The sequence below is a fragment of the Ipomoea triloba genome, chromosome 4 (genome assembly GCF_003576645.1).
Source record: "Ipomoea triloba cultivar NCNSP0323 chromosome 4, ASM357664v1".
Classification (NCBI taxonomy): Eukaryota; Viridiplantae; Streptophyta; class Magnoliopsida; order Solanales; family Convolvulaceae; genus Ipomoea; species Ipomoea triloba.
The window spans coordinates 26,108,410-26,127,620 of NC_044919.1; the positions used below are offsets into that span (position 1 = coordinate 26,108,410).

The 19,211-nt window shown below is 33.1% G+C and overlaps 1 protein-coding gene across 1 annotated transcript; it reads left to right on the forward strand.

The window, feature by feature from the left end:
* Positions 1 to 17,221: 17,221 nt before the first annotated feature.
* On the forward strand, positions 17,222 to 18,583 carry LOC116015054 (proteinase inhibitor PSI-1.2-like). Its single transcript, XM_031255051.1, has 2 exons — positions 17,222 to 17,296; positions 18,238 to 18,583. The coding sequence occupies exons 1-2, from the start codon at positions 17,254 to 17,256 to the stop codon at positions 18,429 to 18,431; spliced, it is 237 nt and encodes a 78-aa protein (XP_031110911.1). The 5' UTR covers positions 17,222 to 17,253; the 3' UTR covers positions 18,432 to 18,583.
* Positions 18,584 to 19,211: the final 628 nt, after the last annotated feature.

Below are 19,211 nucleotides of genomic sequence, written 5' to 3' on the forward strand. Positions count from 1 at the left end.
AGTTAGGATTAATAAGGTCCTATTATACCATTTTTATTATATTGTTGCTACAACGTAACAAACGTTGATTTCATTATTCATCATCACAACACACATTACCAGATAGCTATAGCCTTAGCCTCCTTAACGTTTATTTAGCCTTCAGTGGTTGAGCTTTAAGTAATTGCGAAAGCGTGGTTGGCCGCAGAGGGGCTCTCCATTGGAGTAGAGTTGGCAGCCAGTGTCTTCTATGAAGCAACAATTTGTGCAGCCAACATCATAGATTTTAGTTTCGTCGGGAGGACAAATCATATATTCGGAAAACATACAGACCAAAGGGCAAATCTTTGGCTGCTGGTTTGCATGTCCCCCCGGGTTGGATCGCCCAAGCACAAGAGAGCCTGTATATATATATATATATATGTAGTTAAACAATAAATTTACTAACACATTATTTCTACGTACAATGTTCGTTTTCATCGCCCATTGGAAAGGGAAAAGTAAAAACAGTAATTTAGATTCGTACCATGAACAAGTAGCATCAGAGTGACAAGGAGACTAGCTTTGGTAGCAGCCATTAGTGTATAGTTCTGAAATTGTTGTTGGCAAAGGGTTGAAGACTGTGCCTGAGCTTCACCACCTTATTTATAGAATGGCATGGGAAACAAAATAATGCTCTCTTAGTCCCCATCCACCACGTACACAAGTACGTGGATGGACAACACTACTACACTAGTATAAGAGTATTGGGGATGATGGAATAAATTAAAATTGCCCATATTAATCAATTCTAGATAAAGACTACGGACAAACTATGAGGATGTAGAAAGCAAGACAATACTTGTAATTACTATTGATTGCTTTGATATTGTAAGAATTAAATATTTCTAATAAGATACCATATATCCTTATTCCATGTGTATGTGTTTTACGTTGTGAGTTTTTGTGTCTTGTATTATGAAATTCTATATTTTAAGAATATGAATTTTGTACCTGAAACAAATTAATTAGTAGTGGTGTATTATGTTATAAATTTCAGTCTTATGTTGTCAAATTTTGTGCCTATGAACATAAATTTTGCACTTAAATCAAATTTGAAAAATAAGTATGAAATTATTAATTATGTATATGTTTTGTGGGGTTATTTTTTGTGTCTTATATTATGAAATTTTGTACCTTATCAGTATCGATTATGTATTTCGTTATTTTGATTTAGGGTTCACAATTATATGTGGACCCTGGTCCATGATATAAATTGCCAATAAGATAAGGCTCCCACTATTATATTTATGCGTAATTTAGGCGCTCCCCATGCACATCAATCGTTATACTGTGGACCATGATTCAAAAACGGCACCATTTCTTTAAGTAAAGAAACGGTTGCCGCCAAGTTTTAAAGATCCCGTATTTTTGTGTGTTCATAACAAAATGACACTACAATGTATCTAGAATGAAACTGTCTCACATATTTTGTTTATATTATCAAATGAAATTGTAATTGAATTGAAATGATATTTTAGTGGTGTAGAAATCAAATTAGAGCATGTATAAAATGAAACTAAATAATATATCTCACATATTGAGTGTATATTGTCCAATAAAACTGTAGTTATATAGAAATGATACTATAGTTGTGTTGTAATGAAACTACAATAATGTATATTAAATGAAACTGAATAAAAATTTCACATATTTGAGTATATATTGTCCAATAAAACTGTAGTTATATAAAAATGATACTGTAGTTGTATTGTGATGAAACTACATTGTATAAACACATAATATGTTAATTACATAAACATAATATATTAACTATAAATACATAATATGTGAACGGCATATTATGTGTATGTAGTTAACAGATTATATGTCTTCAATTTATTTACAAACACATAATTTATTAACTAAATACATAATATATTAACAAAGTGGACCGTAGTCCATGTACAATAATTGTAAAGATAATCCTCAGTTCGGCTCTGGGTCCTTAAGTCTCCACCTTCGCCTTGGACATACTATACGGGACTATATTTTAACCTTGATCACTTAACTTGGACCTAATTTATCTGTCAAGGGACACATTGAATTCAAGCAGCGCAATAACATCGTGTCCGATGCATTTCTTTCTTGGGCTTCATGTATATTATGAAATTCATCACCTGAAGGGAACATATATTTATTGGAAACATAAATATTACGTTAGTTGGTTGGGGTCCATGCATGTTGTGAAATTCATCACCTGAATGAAAAGAATGAATATTTATTGGAAACATATACTACATGTGTTCAAAGGCGGAGCAACTATGGAGTTTAGTGACACTACAGATTCAATCAATTTTGTATTAATTAATTAATTAATTAATTTAAATCTATATGTATTTAAAAAAAAAAAAAAACAAACAAACAAACAAAACATATCTTAATTGTATTATTGGTTTATAAAAATTTATATGAACTAGGTTTGGTTTTTTTTATTTAAGGTTTTAACTTTTAAGATCGTGAATTTATTTAAAATGGGTCACACTTGTGTGAGACCGTCTCACGGATCCTTATTCGTGAGACGGTGTCACAGTATGTGAGCAGGGAGCAAAGGAAAGAAAGAAAACTTCTTGTGTATTGAGTAACAGAAAATTGAACTGACTATTGAGGCAGTTCATAGTAGTGTTATATACAGCATGATGCCTTACTGAAACAGATTAACAAAATATCAAACTGACTAACTAATTGCTAACTAACTGCTGTTATACTAACTGCTGTTATTAGTTAACACCCCCCGCAAGCTGGCGCGTAGATGGAATGGAGCCCCAACTTGGAAACCAATCTTTGAAAAGGCAAAGGCTGCAAAGGCTTAGTTAGGATATCAGCTGTCTGATTTTCAGAGGACACATGTAGTAGTTTGATGATTCCTTTTTGTAGTTTTTCTCTGATCAGATGACAGTCTATTTCTATATGTTTTGTTCGTTCATGGGACACAAGATTTTCAACAATGGCAATTGCAGATTGACTGTTTGAAAACAATATAGCTGGCCCTTTCCCATTGACTTCTAATGTCTCAAGCAAGAACAATAACCAATGAATCTCGCAAGTAGCAAGTGCCATGGCCCTGTATTCTGCTTCAGATGATGATCTAGAAACAGTTCCCTGTTTCTTGGACTTCCAGGATATCAAGGCATCTCTCAAGAACATACAAAATCCTGTTACTGATCTCCTGGTGTCATAGCAGGCTGCCCAATCTGAATCAACAAAGCCTATCAGTTTCAAATTTGAATTAGCTGGGAGGAATAAGCCTTGACCAGGACACGCCTTGATGTATCTCAAAACCCTGTGTGCTGCCTGCAAGTGTAGATTAGTAGGTTTATCCAGAAATTGAGAGAGTTGTTGTACAGCAAAACATATGTCTGGCCTGGTGATGGTTAGATATAGGAGTTTTCCTTTGAGTCTTCTGTACTCAGTATTCTCTTCTAATGGTATGCCTTCATCTTTGCTCAGCTTTGCATTTTGCACCATTGGTGACTTCATAGGTTTACTATCCAAAAACCCTGTCTCAGTAAGTAAATCTATGGCATACTTTCTTTGAGTGACAGATATACCTTTTGCACTCCTGGCTACTTCAAGTCCAAGGAAGAACCTTAAGTTCCCCAAGTCCTTAATCTGGAAAGCAGTGTGAAGGTGATCCTTGATCCCTTGAATTTGAGATATATCACTGTTGGCCAAGATAACATCACCTACATAAACCAGCAATGCAACAAAACTTTCACCAGAGCCCCTTGTGAATAAAGAAGTGTCACATACTGCCTGTTTGAAGCCCATATTGATCAATTCTGCAGTGAGTTTGGCATTCCATTATTGCCTGCTAGCCTGTTTCAACCTATAGAGAGACTTGGTTAATCTACAAACTTGACCAGGATGTTGTGGAGTAAAGCCTTGTGGAAGAGTCATGTATACTTCCTCATGGAGATCACCATGCAAAAAAGCATTATTGACATCCAATTGGTGCAACTGCCATCCTTTTGCTGCTGCCACAGCAAGCAATGTCCTTATAGAACTGATTTTGGCCACAGGACTAAAGGTTTCTATATAGTCTAAACCACATGTCTGTGTGTACCCTTTTGCCACTAATCCGGCTTTGCACCTCTCAATGGTTCCATCTGACTAATGCTTCACTTTGTAAACCCACCTACACCCTATAGCTTGCTTGGAGGGTGGAAGAGATGTCAGTTCCCATGTATTGTTAGCTTGTAGGGCCTCTATCTCAGCTTGCATTGCATTCTTCCAGCACTCAAGTTTAATTGCTTCATTATAGGACTTAGGCTCTTGAATATTCAATATGTTGGTAGCAAAGGTCTTAAACTTGGGTGCTAACTTGTCATAGGACATAACAGTAGAGAGTGCATGAGGAGAGGTCCTAGTAGCAGTACTATTGCAACTATAATCATTGAGGTATGCTGGTCTGGAAACTTGCCTACTAGACCTCCTTAACTGTTGTTGCTCCTGCTGTGATGCTTTAGTGGTGTCCACAGTAGGGATGTCAGCCAAGTTATTAGTACTTGGTGATATATTAGGGGAATGCACATTAGGTGGAATAATGTCTTCAATAGGGGCAACAACAGGTAGGATGATTTCTGAATGAAGAGCCTGAGCATTAGAATTATTAACTGTACTGTAGGGGAAGATATTCTCATAGAACACTGCATCCCTTGATATAAACACTTCTCTTTTCTTCAAATCATAAAGTTTGTACCCTTTAACCCCATTAGGATATCCAAGATAAACACACTTTCTGCTTCTGGACTCAAACTTGGATTTGTGCCCATTCAACATAAGAGCATAGACTAAGCATCCAAAAACCTTAAGATGATTGAGCTTGGGGGCTTTCTTGAACAACACTTGAAAGGGAATTTTTCCTTGCAAGGCAGCTGAGGGTAACTTGTTAATGATGTAGACGGCGTGCAAGACACAGTCACCCCAAAAACAATCTGGAAGACCTGCTTGAAACTTGATGGCCCTTGCTACTGTCAGTATATGCCCATGTTTCCTTTCAACTACACTGTTCTGCTGCGGAGTATAAACACATGAGGTCTGATGAATCACTCCCTTTTCTTGATAGAACCTTCCCATCTCAAACTCTTTCCCATTATCTGTTCTGATACACTTGATTTTGCTTCCAAATTGTGTCAAAACAAGTGCAAAGAAAGCTTTGATCAGACTTCTAACCTCATCTTTCCTTTTCATCAAATATACCCAAGTCAACCTGCTGAAATCATCCACAATAGTTAAAAAATACTGGTGACCATATATGGTGTGGACATGATATGGCCCCCAGATGTCAGCATGCACAAGCTCAAAACAATGGTTGGACACAGTAAGACTGTTTGGGAAGGGCAATCTCTTTTGTTTAGCAAAATGACAAACATCACAAGGAAAATCTTTATTCAATTTCAAATCTGAATTTGACAACTGTAATGTCTTTAGTTTTGAGTAGGAAGCATGTCCTAATCTAGTATGCCACAAGCTTCCAGAACTACAAGCATTGACCTGAATCCTATCTATTGAACTAGAAGAATCAGGTAAAACAGGCTTGATCAGATGATAAAGGCCTCTCTGCAACTTAGCTACACCAATCCTCTTCCCATGGGCTTGATCCCGTATAAGGCACAAATCAGAATATAGCAACAATGTGCACCTAGAACCCTTGATCAATTCACTAACAGATACCAGATTATAATGAAATGTAGGAACACAAAACACATTCTGAAGAATAAAGTCTTCTGAGAAGTAAACTGTCCCTATATGTGTGATTTCAGCCTTAGCACCATTTGGCATTTCAACATGCATGCCTTGAACCCTTCTTGCACAAGTTAGTGTGTGTGATTGGCATCCAATATGATTAGTGGCACCACTATCCAATATCCAGACTATCTTGTTAACACTAGAAGATTTATGATACATACCTTCCAGTGCACTAGGCACAAAGTTTGCAGAGATGAGATTGGCTTGTGGTGTTGTTTCCATGTCCTGTGGCGAACCCTGATTTGCCACTTCTCTCTGAACCAATTGTCTGAACAGTTGATACTCATCTTGTGTCAAGGAGACAACATTGTCTGTAGAACCTAGAGGTGTGGCAACTTGAACCTGATTAACTGCTGCTGGACCTCTGTTTCTTGGTTTCCATCCGGGAGGATATCCATGCCTCTTGTAACATTTTTCAATCATGTGGCCTGTATATCCACAATGACTACATACAGGCTTCTTGTTTCCACTTGAGTATGTCTTCTTGGAAGCAGAATCCCCCCCAACCTTGGCTAAGAAACACACTACCTCCATTTAGATTCTCACCAGTCTGAGGTAATTGTGACCCCATTATTCCAGCATTGTACCTTCTCTCTTGCTGTTGGACAATTAAGAAGGCTTCATCGACTGATGGGAGCGGTTTCGTCATCATGATTTGAGATTGGACCGAGCTGTACTGCTCATTGAGTCCTCTCAAGAAAATAGAGAGGTTATCACTCTCCAGGTTGGCTTGCAATTTGTCCAATAGTCCACAATCACACTAGCACAAGTGCAGGTAGGCAATGGTCTAACTACCTGCAATTCATCCCATAATACTTGCAATTTCGCAAAATAGGAACTCACACTTAAATCGCCTTGTTTCACTTGATGAACCTCAGCATGGAGAGCCGATACTCTGAATATATCGGCCTCACTGAATCTGGCCTTCAGGACTTTCCAGATTCTCTCCGCCGTTCCCAACCAGAGGATCGTCTGTGCAATTTCGGTCGAAACTGACCGCGTTATCCAAGTCGAAACCATATTATTGCATCTCTTCCAATAGGGGAACTTCACATCGTTCACGTCCGGCATCGCAATCGTGCCGTCTACAAACCCTAGTTTGTTCTTGGAAAGCAAGCTCATCTCCATCGCTCTTGCCCACGGATGATAATTGCGACCATCCAACACTATGGAGACTAGAACGAGTGACGGATTTTCGCTTGGATGAAGGTAAAAAGGACTCGCTAAGTCATATGGATCAAAAATTGTGCTCGCCGGAGCTTGAACGGTCGGCGTCGCGACAGCCGGAGGTGCTGCCGGAGGTCTAGTGCTGCTCGTCCCTGTCCACGCCATCTCTATTGTTACAAATCTGTGCTCTGATACCATGTCACAGTATGTGAGCAGGGAGCAAAGGAAAGAAAGAAAACTTCTTGTGTATTGAGTAACAGAAAATTGAATTGACTATTGAGGCAGTTCATAGTAGTGTTATATACAGCGTGATGCCTTACTGAAACAGATTAACAAAATATCAAACTGACTAACTAATTGCTATCTAACTGCTGTTATGTGCACCATGCAAATGTCACACTTATATGTGCAAATGTTATACTTATATGCTCAAATATAATACTAATTAGCAATACAATTTTTGTTACTTATAAGAGAGAAAGTGTTACATTTTTCATAATAAGTAATGTTGACAATTTTTCCTTACTTATAAGGGAAAATATAATACTTTTGAGGAAAAATGTAATACTTTTAAATCGAAATGTAAAAGTATTATATTTTCCTATAAAAGTATTACATTTACCCTTATAAGTAACAAAATTTTTATTCCTAATTAGTATTACATTTGAGCATATAAGTATGACATTTATGCGTATAAGTGTTACATTTACCTCATGACCCGACCCGACCCGACCCGTCTCACGGTGAGACGGTCTCACACAAGTTTTTGCCATTTAAAATATATAGTTTATCAGTTAATTTTGACTTGTTTGACCACTATTAATTGTTTGATCGATTTGGTTAAATAGTCAATATGAGTGTTCGGTTAATTAACTTTTTATAAAAATTTATTGCTCCAAAACACTAAAATTCAAAGTAACTTTTTCAATAAGCTTTTTGAAAAAATAAATTATACTGTTAAAGGTCATTTTGCATGTAATCATCTAATAGCTAACAATTAATTTATCAAACATCTTTGTACAACTAAATAATGCTATCAGCTAATCAAATCCGATAACTCAATCCACTAACAAACTATCAGCTAACATGTGTTTGCTAATAACACTCCTTTATTATCAGATGATTCATATATTTGGAAACATGTCAACTAATATGTGTTGTGTGTCCAGTCAGAAGTGGGATTAGCACATCTAAGGCAGGTGTGAAGGCAGAAATTTATATAATTATATTAGAAGACTAAAATATTTTATTTGAAATGGAAATTATGATTATCATTGAAGAAAAATATGTAATTCTAATTGCATAGTTGTTGTTACTATTGTAAATAAATATATGTGGATATTACGTACTAGCGGTATTATATTATAATAATTAATAAGTACTAAATTGTACTACTTTCCAATTTTGGATTGGAATTGGTTAAATTGTGCTTAAAGTGACCAATTATGTGATAAATTTTGTTGGAGGAGCTAACTGAAACCATTATAATGTTTTGAAGGCAAAAACTCCCAAAAAGGGCCAAATCAACGGCAATTTGGAGAAAAATGTACAAAAATAGGATGGAAGCTAGATATGTTGTCACGCAAGGCCATCAATAATACATCTTCATCCTTTATAATGTTGTAGTTACACTGGAACCTATATATCATGCATATATTGGATTGAATGATGAATAATAATGGATTAATGATTCTTTCTGTAACTCGTCTTTTTTTTTTTTTTTTCATACTTAGAAAAAATAGCATAAAATAACATTTTAAGTGATTATTTTTTGGTATAAATATATGTGGGGTCCACTACCAAGTTAGGTCGGGTCAAAGTAGATCTATTTAAGTTGGAAAATGAAGGTGGAAAGCTTGGAAGAAGCACTTGTCCAACATTGATTTGGAAAGTGGATTTGCACGTACCATACCCTTTTTAAAGAGAATTTGAATTGTATAGCTTTGAGACGCTCACTCACGCGCAAGGGAATAAAAAATAGTAATGTTACGATAATACTAAGATCAAACGGGACGGAAATGCGAAATCTTATTTTACAATGTAATAAAGAAAGAAGGGTAGTAAGTGACTAGCCTTCTTAATTATTCAGTAATTACTATTACAATTTTATTTATATTTTAACACATTAAAATTAAAAACAAAGAAAAGCAAACGCAACAAGCAGAAAACCAAACAACACTATATCTTTCTTCACCCTTTGAGACCGACTTGGCTGGCCTTATTTCTAGTCCATATATGTATTGCAAGTACTACACATGATCTTGAGACTTGTTTCTGAAATTAGTTACATATGGGACTTCCATTATTGCGATAGAGTTGACAGCCTCGAGCTTTTGCTGTGCAACAGTTTTGACATATTTGACGAATTTTAGTGGTACGAGGTGGACAAATCATATAGTCTGCATTTGGGTCACAATTTCTAGGGCATGCTTGCGCTTCTGCTTGATCCATGTTGGATCCTAATACAAGAATGCCTGTCACACAAACATTCATATAGTAAGAAATAATTACTCCATATAAATTTCAATTTGATAGTAAAAAGGTTTCGATAATTAGTTAATGAGAATGTGTGTGTTGAACATATAATATATAAAACCTTAATGTAAAATTTAATTATCAGTTTAAATTTTTAGTCGAGATGTATATTTCAATTTGGTATCAGTATTATAAATTAAAGGTACTTATCATTTTAAAGTTTTAGTGGATATATATATTTTTTGTCATTTTAAACTTTTAGTGAATATATATATTTCAATTTGGTATCAATATTATAAATTAAAGTTTGAACAAAGAGTCAATTTCGATATCTCCTCCACTGAGGCTCAAACTCATGACCTTTCATTTGAGGGAGGCCACTACATACCATTTGAGCACAAGGTGCTTGGCTTAGTGGATATATATATATATATATATATTTCAATTTGGTATCAGTGTTAGTCAGGTAAATTATTAAAGGTTAGGGACAAGCTAGGCATATAATATATAAAACATAAATTTGTAATTTAATATAATAATAATAATAATAATAATAATAATAATAATAAGAAAAAATTACACTTTTCGCCCCTAAGTTATAAGGCAATTATATGATTTTCCCCTACTTGTTGGTCGTGCTCACTTTTCGTCATCAAGCTATAATTAATTGAATTTGTAAATTTCATTCTTTTTCTAACAAAACATTAAGGGCGACAAAATTTGCAACGCCACTTATATCGCTTAGAGAGAAGAAGTGAGCACAACCTGTTAGAAAAAGGACGAAATTTATAACGCCAGTTATAGTTTAGCGACGGAAAGTGAGTACAACTAATAAGTATGAGCGAATCATATAATTATCTTATAATTTAAATTTTAGAGAGGAAACGTACAATTTTATCTAAGAATAATAATAATAGAAAATGTTAAACTCGAAAATATAGAAGACGTTGAATTATATTCTAATGTGTTGTTATAAGTAAAAACTTTTATTAGGTAAGAAAAGAAGAAAGTATGAAGGCATACCCCAAACAACGAGGAGAGTAAGGAAACCAATTTTGGAAGCTGTGGCGGCCATGATATGATACCTTAACTTCTTCGAACTACTTATGATCTAATCTCTATACGTGATTGCTTGCTTGATGAATGGAGAAGCTACATTAATACCCTATTTATAGCAAAATGTTAGTGGTTCAATGCATAGCTAGAAGCCTAGAATATGAGATCAGTTTCGTAGGAAATAGAGAAGTATATTAAAATAAAATATGGAAAGCATATTCCAAGCCGCCTTTCATTTTAAATTCGGGTTTATTTATTTATTTTTATCAATATGATGGGTCAAGAGTGTTAAATGAATATACAATAAAAAGTATTATCTCCCACAAATACTCAATACTAAATATTTAATTGTGTCAATTGACTAATTAAACGGGTGCAACATGGGATTAAATAGAGTCCGTAGATAAGAAAGCCAGCAGGGGCACAATGCGAAGTTTAGATTTGGACAGTCCAAAAATCAAAGTCGTACGTTTTGCCAAAACCAAATCGAATTATTATAGTCTGTCCAAGCAACTAGATGCATGGAGCCTTGATAATCATGCACGTGTTTTTTGCCGTCTTCTATTCTCCATTAACTCGTAGGTATTAACCAATATTGTACATTTTCGGTGTAAAGTATTATTTTTGGCCAAAACTAGCTTTAAAACCTTTCTGAACGCCTAAAAATTCTTTTTCTCATAAGGCATTCTTTATTTTTCATATTAAACTCTATTATTTGTATTTCTAAGATATTGGATCTACAATCCTAATTAAGAGGATTTATTGGATCTTGACTTAGATAGTTGGAATAATTCTAAATAACGTTAGATAGATGATAATAAAATATCTATCAAAAGACATCAACACATGAATTACAAGGTTTAAAATTGTTTAATTGGCTAGTGTATCTTCTTAATTAGCCAAGTTGATAAATCTGTAAATCTCTTGAATGGGTGACTGTAAGGATTATTTGTCGGTTGTGTCGGACGAGATATCAAGATCTATTAAAATCAAATTAAATAAAAATCGATGAATGATTTCTGTTGAAGTAAGGATCTACTGCTATCTACAATCTACTCATCATAAAATCTTTTGGACAAGATATGTTGGTTTAAGTTAGAACAATATAATTAAGGTGTATCCTTTTTTGATCTTTACAAGAGTCCTAACAAACTTAATAGAGCCAATCAGTACAAATTTGGGAGTTCTGAGTTCATTATCTTTACAAATAGTAATATCATTAAAATATAAAGAGTAATTTTCATTTTTGGTCCTACTGTTAATTGGGCATTGCCAATTTTAGTTCACTTCATTAATTTTTGTCACATTGCGGCCAGTCTTATTTAGGCCTTGCCACTTTTAGTCCACCGTTAAAATTTTTGTCAAATGACCGTCCAAAATATGAGTATTTTTTGTCTTTTCATGCTTTGGTCATCTCTTTGACCTTTTGCAGTGGTTTTTCTTACACATTTTCATTCAATGAAGAGGTCCGGTGAAAGCCATGTGAGCCACATTACAAAAGCTATGGCTTTTGCCGGACCTCTTCATTGGATAAAAATGTGTAAGGAATAACCACTGTAAAGGGTAAAGAAGATATCAAAGTATGAAAAGACCAAAATACCCTGTTTTGGACAATTATTTGACAAACATTTTAAATAAGACGTACTGACCGCAACGTGACAAAAACTAATGAAGCGGACTAAATTAAAATTGACAATGCCCAAATAACAGTAGGACAAAAAATGGAAATGACTCAAATATAAACAACATTATTCCTAACAGTATTCAATAGAGATTGGTGGGGTAATTGGGAAATGGGATCTCGGATTGGGGTTACATTTGATGAATTGTTTTATTATTATTATTATTATTATTATTATTATTATTATTATTATTATTATTATTATAACAGTGAATTGTAATTGTGATAATATAGAAATAGAACATATTTTTAAAAGTGAGCAAAAAATTTAAAAATACAGATAGTCTAACATTAATAATAACATTAACTATAACATAAAGTATACAACCAAATATATATTAAAAAAATTCCCTAGGATCGGAATAAAATTGTTTTGCTCTTCCTACAAATTAGTTTTCCTTTGATTATTTGAGTCAATTGAATAAATCCAGCAAGTGTTGCTACAAGATGGGAATAAATATACTCCATATATAGATAAGAAAGCCAGAAGGGACAATGTAAACTGTAGATTTGAACAGTCCAAAAATCAAAAGCATAAGTTTTACCAAAACGAAAGTCTATCGAATTGTTGTATTTTGTCGATGCAAATAAATTGAGCCTTGATCATGCACGTGCCTTTTTTTCCCCTCTTCGTTTGACCAGAATTCTTGTTGAATTTCTCAAAAATCAATACCTAGCTATTGTAGTACAGGTAGAAAAACTATATATATGGTAAGTATCCTGTGAGAACAATACCATAAGAGGAAAATAATAATCAATCTCAATCTTACATCTGTAAAATTTAACGAAAATAAATGCAGTGATATTTTCGTAATTAGCATCAACTTCGCTATGCAAACTTGAACACTTAAATATGTAATCTTTAATAACTAAATATGCAAACTTTGTAAAGTTTATAAAATCAACGAAAAAGTTAAATTTTAAATCTAAACTGTAAATGCTAGACCTTAAGCAGTAAAAGTGAACAACTAAACCAAATAAAACAAAAAACTCAGTTATAAACTCTAAATTCGAAACTCTAAGTGCAATGAACTTTCACATTTGTACATGTGCAATTTTTTAATACTAAATATGCAAAATGGTAATACTAAATGTGCAAAGTTGGAAAAGTATGAGAATTGCATAATTTAGTGTTCAAGTTTGCGTAGTAAAGTTGGTGATAATTCCTAAAATGCTACCACGTTTTTTTTGATATTTGATTTGATTCATTCAATTTTTCCAGATATAAGGTTAAAATTGGTTCTTATTTATCTCCTAAGAACTTGTTCTCATTTGATCCAACACACACACACACACACATATTGATCTTCAAGATCTGATGGATGAGAAATCAAATAAAAAAATTAGCGGGATCATTTTCATAAATATTACAAAATTTTAAAATTAGTGCGGGTCTTTTTCATAAATATTACAAAGTTTTGTTTATTTTGAACCGTCAGATCTACTAAATCAGTGGTTTAGATTTGTCCGTAGGTTCTCACCTAGGATATGATTTTCACCTGATTAGTGACCCCTCTCTCTCTCTTTCTCTCTCTCTCTCTCTCTCTCTCTCTCTCTCTCTCTCTCTATATATATATATATATATATATATATATATATATATAATAAACTTAATAAGTCTCAATCAAGATTATATCCTTGATTTATGTCCCTCTTTCTATATGCTAATAAATTTATACATTTTACTTTAAATGTTGTACACTTCAATGTTATTAGACAAAATTGTCCCTACTACATTGTTGTTATACAAAACTACCCTTACACCGTTATAACACCGTTAGCTTTATTAACTCCATCATTATTATCATACACCTATATCTATCATATCATTTTCCTATTCCTTAATTATCATTTTAGTAAAATTATTATATAATTAATTTAATGATTGATTATATTTTAATTAAATTTCTATACATGGTAAATCATATATGTGTGTGTATAAAATACATATACTATATTTGTATATATAATTAGAATTAAAAATTTTAATTATTTATATTTATTAATGTTTTAATATTGGGCATGAACTTTCGCGCATCGCGCGTACAAATACTAGTGTGTGTGTGTATATATATATATATATATATATATATATATATATATATATATCAAGACACTTAATCCATCAAAATACCTAGTTTATAATTAAAGAAATATATCTAACTCATCCAAATCAATCTAATTCATCAAAATCTCTAACTCATTGAATTATATATACATAACTCATCAAATTTAATCTAATTTATCAAATGACTACATTATATACTTTTTTTTTTGAAAAGCCATTATATACTTATATTCAAAGTAATTTCGTTTCTTTAATGTAAAATTTTACATTTAAAGTAACTCTATCTCTCTCAAAATTTATATTAATCATTTTGTTAATTAATACTATTTATTTCATATACATAGAAAAAAATATTATTTTAAATTCTTTGACAAACAAATAATTTATTTTCATAATTAACATTCGAAATAAATATAGCACAATAACAATAAAATTATAAATAAAGGAACAAAAATTAGCAATAATTTTTTTAAGATAAAATATATCACAATAAAAATAAAATTAAAAAATAAATTTTGAAATAAATTTTTTTAAAATTCAAATATAGCACAATAACACTAATATTCAAAATAAATCAACAAAAACTAAAAATAAATTTCTTAAAATATCTAGTATAACACAATAACATTAATATTCGGAAAAAAAATAAATGAACCAATTATACAATACTAATTCGAAATAAAATAAATAAAGAAAACTTACCGGCATCGTTGCAGTGGTGGCCGGTGGAGTGGCGTTTTGGCGTCGGCAATCGTTGCTGTCGAAGAGGAAAGAAGTGCGACAGCGGGCGGCGACAGTTGAACACGACCAGAGGAGGAAAATGGCAGTAAGCGATAGCTGAACGCGATGGGAGGCAATGGAGACTAGTGGCGGCTGAAATGAGAGGAGGCTATGGCGAGTGGCAGCTACTGAAAGCTTTGGTTACCGGAAATGGAGGATGGGGGATGGCGGTTCGCGAATTCTTGCTTCGATTTGGAATGGCGGATAGCGGCCGACGATAGCAATGTGTTGTTTGGATTTGGGTGTAGCAACAGATTTGGCTGCAGCTTTGGCGGTTTGCGATGTATTTTTCAATTTGGGGGTGCTATACCCTAGTTGCAGATTTGGTTTCAATTCGCGCGGTCTGGGAAGTTATTTTTGGTTGATTTTCCGTGGCACCCTCATGGGTGGGTGCCGTGGAAAGTTATATATTATTTTAATGTATAACTTTCCGCAACACCCACTCCGTAAGAATGCCGCGGAAAGTTGGACCATTTTTTATATTTTATAATATTAGAATCAACTACACATTTAATTTATAGGTGTAATAGATTGTTATGTATACATTTACGTTATTGCCACCATCTTATTTTTTATTACTTTTCCACCACACCTATATCTAGAAGGTGTAGACAAAGTCATCTTTATATTCCCAATTCTGTACTAGTTGGGCTATATTTGATGAATATATATATATTTTTTATTATTAGTATTATACTACTACTACTATATATTAAAAATTCCCTAGGATCGGAATAAAATCGTTTTGCCACTACAACAAATTGATATTTTAGCGACATATACTTAGCGGCGGTTATATATAACCGCCTCTAAATGATTATTTTGAGGCGGTTATAGAACCGCCGCTATTTTAAGATAAAACCTAAATAATTAATTGTTAGTGACAATTATTTGCGGCGGTTCATTATAACCGCCACTAAAATTCTATTATTATTAATAACTAGTATTGATTATAAAAAATAAAGATGAAATTATAAAAAATTCTAATATTGAACGTGTACATTTATTTGATTATAAGATTAGTACAAAAATATTACTCAATTAATTGAATAATATATGACTTGTTTGTCTAAAATTATCTTAAAAAGATCTATAAGTAATATGACTTATATAATTATATTATTACTAAAATAAATATGAGAAAATGAGAAATAAATTAATTGTAATTATTATAAAAATAAATTCAACGACCAATGCTTAACTTAATTATCATAATAATTATTAGGCAATTATTATTAGTCAATTACACTAATATATGTGTAATTATACTTTTATACTTTAAGTATATTCATTTTCCCCATATTGCATTTAGTTTTATCTTCCTCCTCCATATTTGAATGAATTAATTTTGATTATTATAAAAATCTAACAACCCATGTTCAATTAATTTTTTTAAAGTTTAAATAACTTAGAGTTTTCAAAAGGAAAGTATAATTAACTATTAAAGTTTTTAAATAATTTTCAGTCAATTAGTAATATCCTTTTTTTTTCCCGATAATTGATTTTACTTTTATTAATAGTGTTGATACGTGAGTATACATATTATCAATTTATAGATATTAGTTAATTTCTATTTTACATTTTCTTAACAAATAAGCTTTATTAATTATTTGACCAATAAAATATTTCATTAATTGACTACAAAAGTTTAGGCGGGGAATGAAATAGGAAGATTTTACTTTTATATATAGTATAGAATATAGATTACGATCTTTTTATATTTTAAATCAATTAGTAATATCATTTTTCTCGGAGTAATGGTCAAATAAGCTACTGAACTACTCATAAAATATATAACGTAAAAAAAAAGAAATTGGAAAAAAACCACTTGAATTAAATTAAAAATTAATATTTCAATTCAACCATACATAAGTACGTCTTGGTGCGAGCCTTCCTAATCATATATATAATTTTTAAAACATGTTTGCAGGCTGCAGTTTTGAATAAACGTACAAAGTTAGAGTCGATTTAGACTTTTCGTAACATATCACAATTGGGTAGGATTTGTTAAGTTAATTTATATTTAATCTATATTCAACTACACATGCTGCCGGTAAAGTCAATTCAAGCCAAATATATATATATAATGAAATTTATTAATTCACTTGCTTCGCCAAATGGCATACATGCAAATAAATAATGCTAGTGAAACTTATCCAATTCTACATGCCATCATGTTTAATTGCTATAAATGGGCATGAAGACAACCTAGGATAGCATCTCAAGCTCAACCTAAACATCATACATCTTTTCGATCATGGCTAGTAGCAAAGTTGGTTTCCTCGCTCTCCTTGTTTTGGGTATGTGTTATGCGTACACTCATCTCGTTCAATTCCAACCAAAGATTATGCAATCTTAAATCAAACAATTTTGCATACATTCATTCAAACTAGAGATAGAAACGGATAGTTGAACTATACTTTTATTATTTATATATATTATACATGCTTACGTGTACAGAATATGTTATGGTTGAATTACAATTTTGAAATTATATTTAGTAATTGAATTGCATGTTTATTGTTTATATAGATTATGCACAATAATACTAAATTTGTAAAGGTTAAAAAGCCAACCTTATCAGCCTCCCATCCCAGCACCAGCTGGTCTTAACTACTCATCAAACACTTATCACCATTACGCCAAAAGTTATATATAGTTCGTAGCAAAGACGCAACTTTATTTCCTTATACCGTAATATATTTTCGAGAGCTAGGCTGCTGGACTTGGCCCTTTATTTCCCTCCACCCAACAATCTCCGAGGCTCTTTATTGCCCTCCACCCAACAATCTCCGATCCTACCCCATGGTGCTGGACTTAGGCCTTTATCAGCCTCCACCAAACAATCCCCTATTTGGCCACATGGTGATGGAGTTGACCTTTACTAGCCTCCGCCTAGCACTAATAAACTTAGGGTGTGTTTGGTCCGCACATGGGAATCGGAATCGGTATGGGTAAGGGTAATGGACTTTGGTGAAAGTATTGTGCATGTTTGGTAGTATGGTGGAATGAGAATGATTATTAATAGTTTGAGAAGAAAGGAGGAAAGGGAATGAAACCCTTATTTCATTAGGATATGGGTTTGCCAATTAATGGGGTATTCCAAACCCATAGTAGTACTCTAAAAACCTATCAACAAACAATAACAATCACTTTGATATCCATACCTTATACGTAAACTCACCAACCAAACACACCCTTAGTGTACTGAATTTGACAATTATCTATAATTATATTGCAGGAATTCTTGTGATGGGGAGCAATGTGGAACATGTAGAGGCCCAAATCTGCCCTCAATTCTGTGAGGCGGATCTAGAGTACAAGATATGCCCTCCAAGCAAGGAAAAAATCAGAGACATATGTGAAAATTGCTGCACAATAGGAAACTCCGGCTGCCAACTCTACCGCAAGGATGGATCTCCTATCTGTGCTTGATCATATCTTCCTTGCTTCTTAATTAATTCAACGCAAAATTAAAATATAATCAACCATATCTTCACAAATATATGCATTTTCTATACATTTTTAATTAAATAATAATTATTATGGTTGTACTATGAATTGTTGTTTCAATAAATGAATAATAACTAAGGTGTTTCTCGTCCATCTCTACATTTTTGATTTATTAAGATTTCATTTAATTAGTTTGTACCCTAATTGTTGCAAAGCGTTTGGGAAGAAGAAATTAAAGAGATCTCATTAAGAAAAATATACAACAAGATCACCCCGTATCCATTGATACTGTTCAAAAGTTACGCTTGAAATTGGTAGACACGAGTCCTCCTGCCACAGGATCTCTCATGTCTTGATAAAAGTGCAACTCCGGTTGCTTCAGAATTTGTCTGAACAGTTCGAACACACACCATACTCAAGGTTTAGACTGAAATGCCTTTTGCCAAAAATTCCCTCTTGAGTATCATTTTGCACCAGTGTCTTTTCATTCTATTGGCTATCTCCCGCAGCCTCTAAACACTCAACACTTTCCTTTATATACTTCTAAAACACTAACACATACCGGGCACCTTATACAAGATAAGCGTACCAACACTAGATAGGAAAGAACTACACAAAGAAATGAATGAAGCATGAAAAGCGTACTTTTTCAACGTGAGAATGATGGATGCGGTGTGAGTGAAGTGGTGTGTGAAGAGTGTCGTCCTCTAGGAAGGCGTAAGGGAATTGGCAAGCAAGCGGATTAAGCACAAGGGCTAAAAG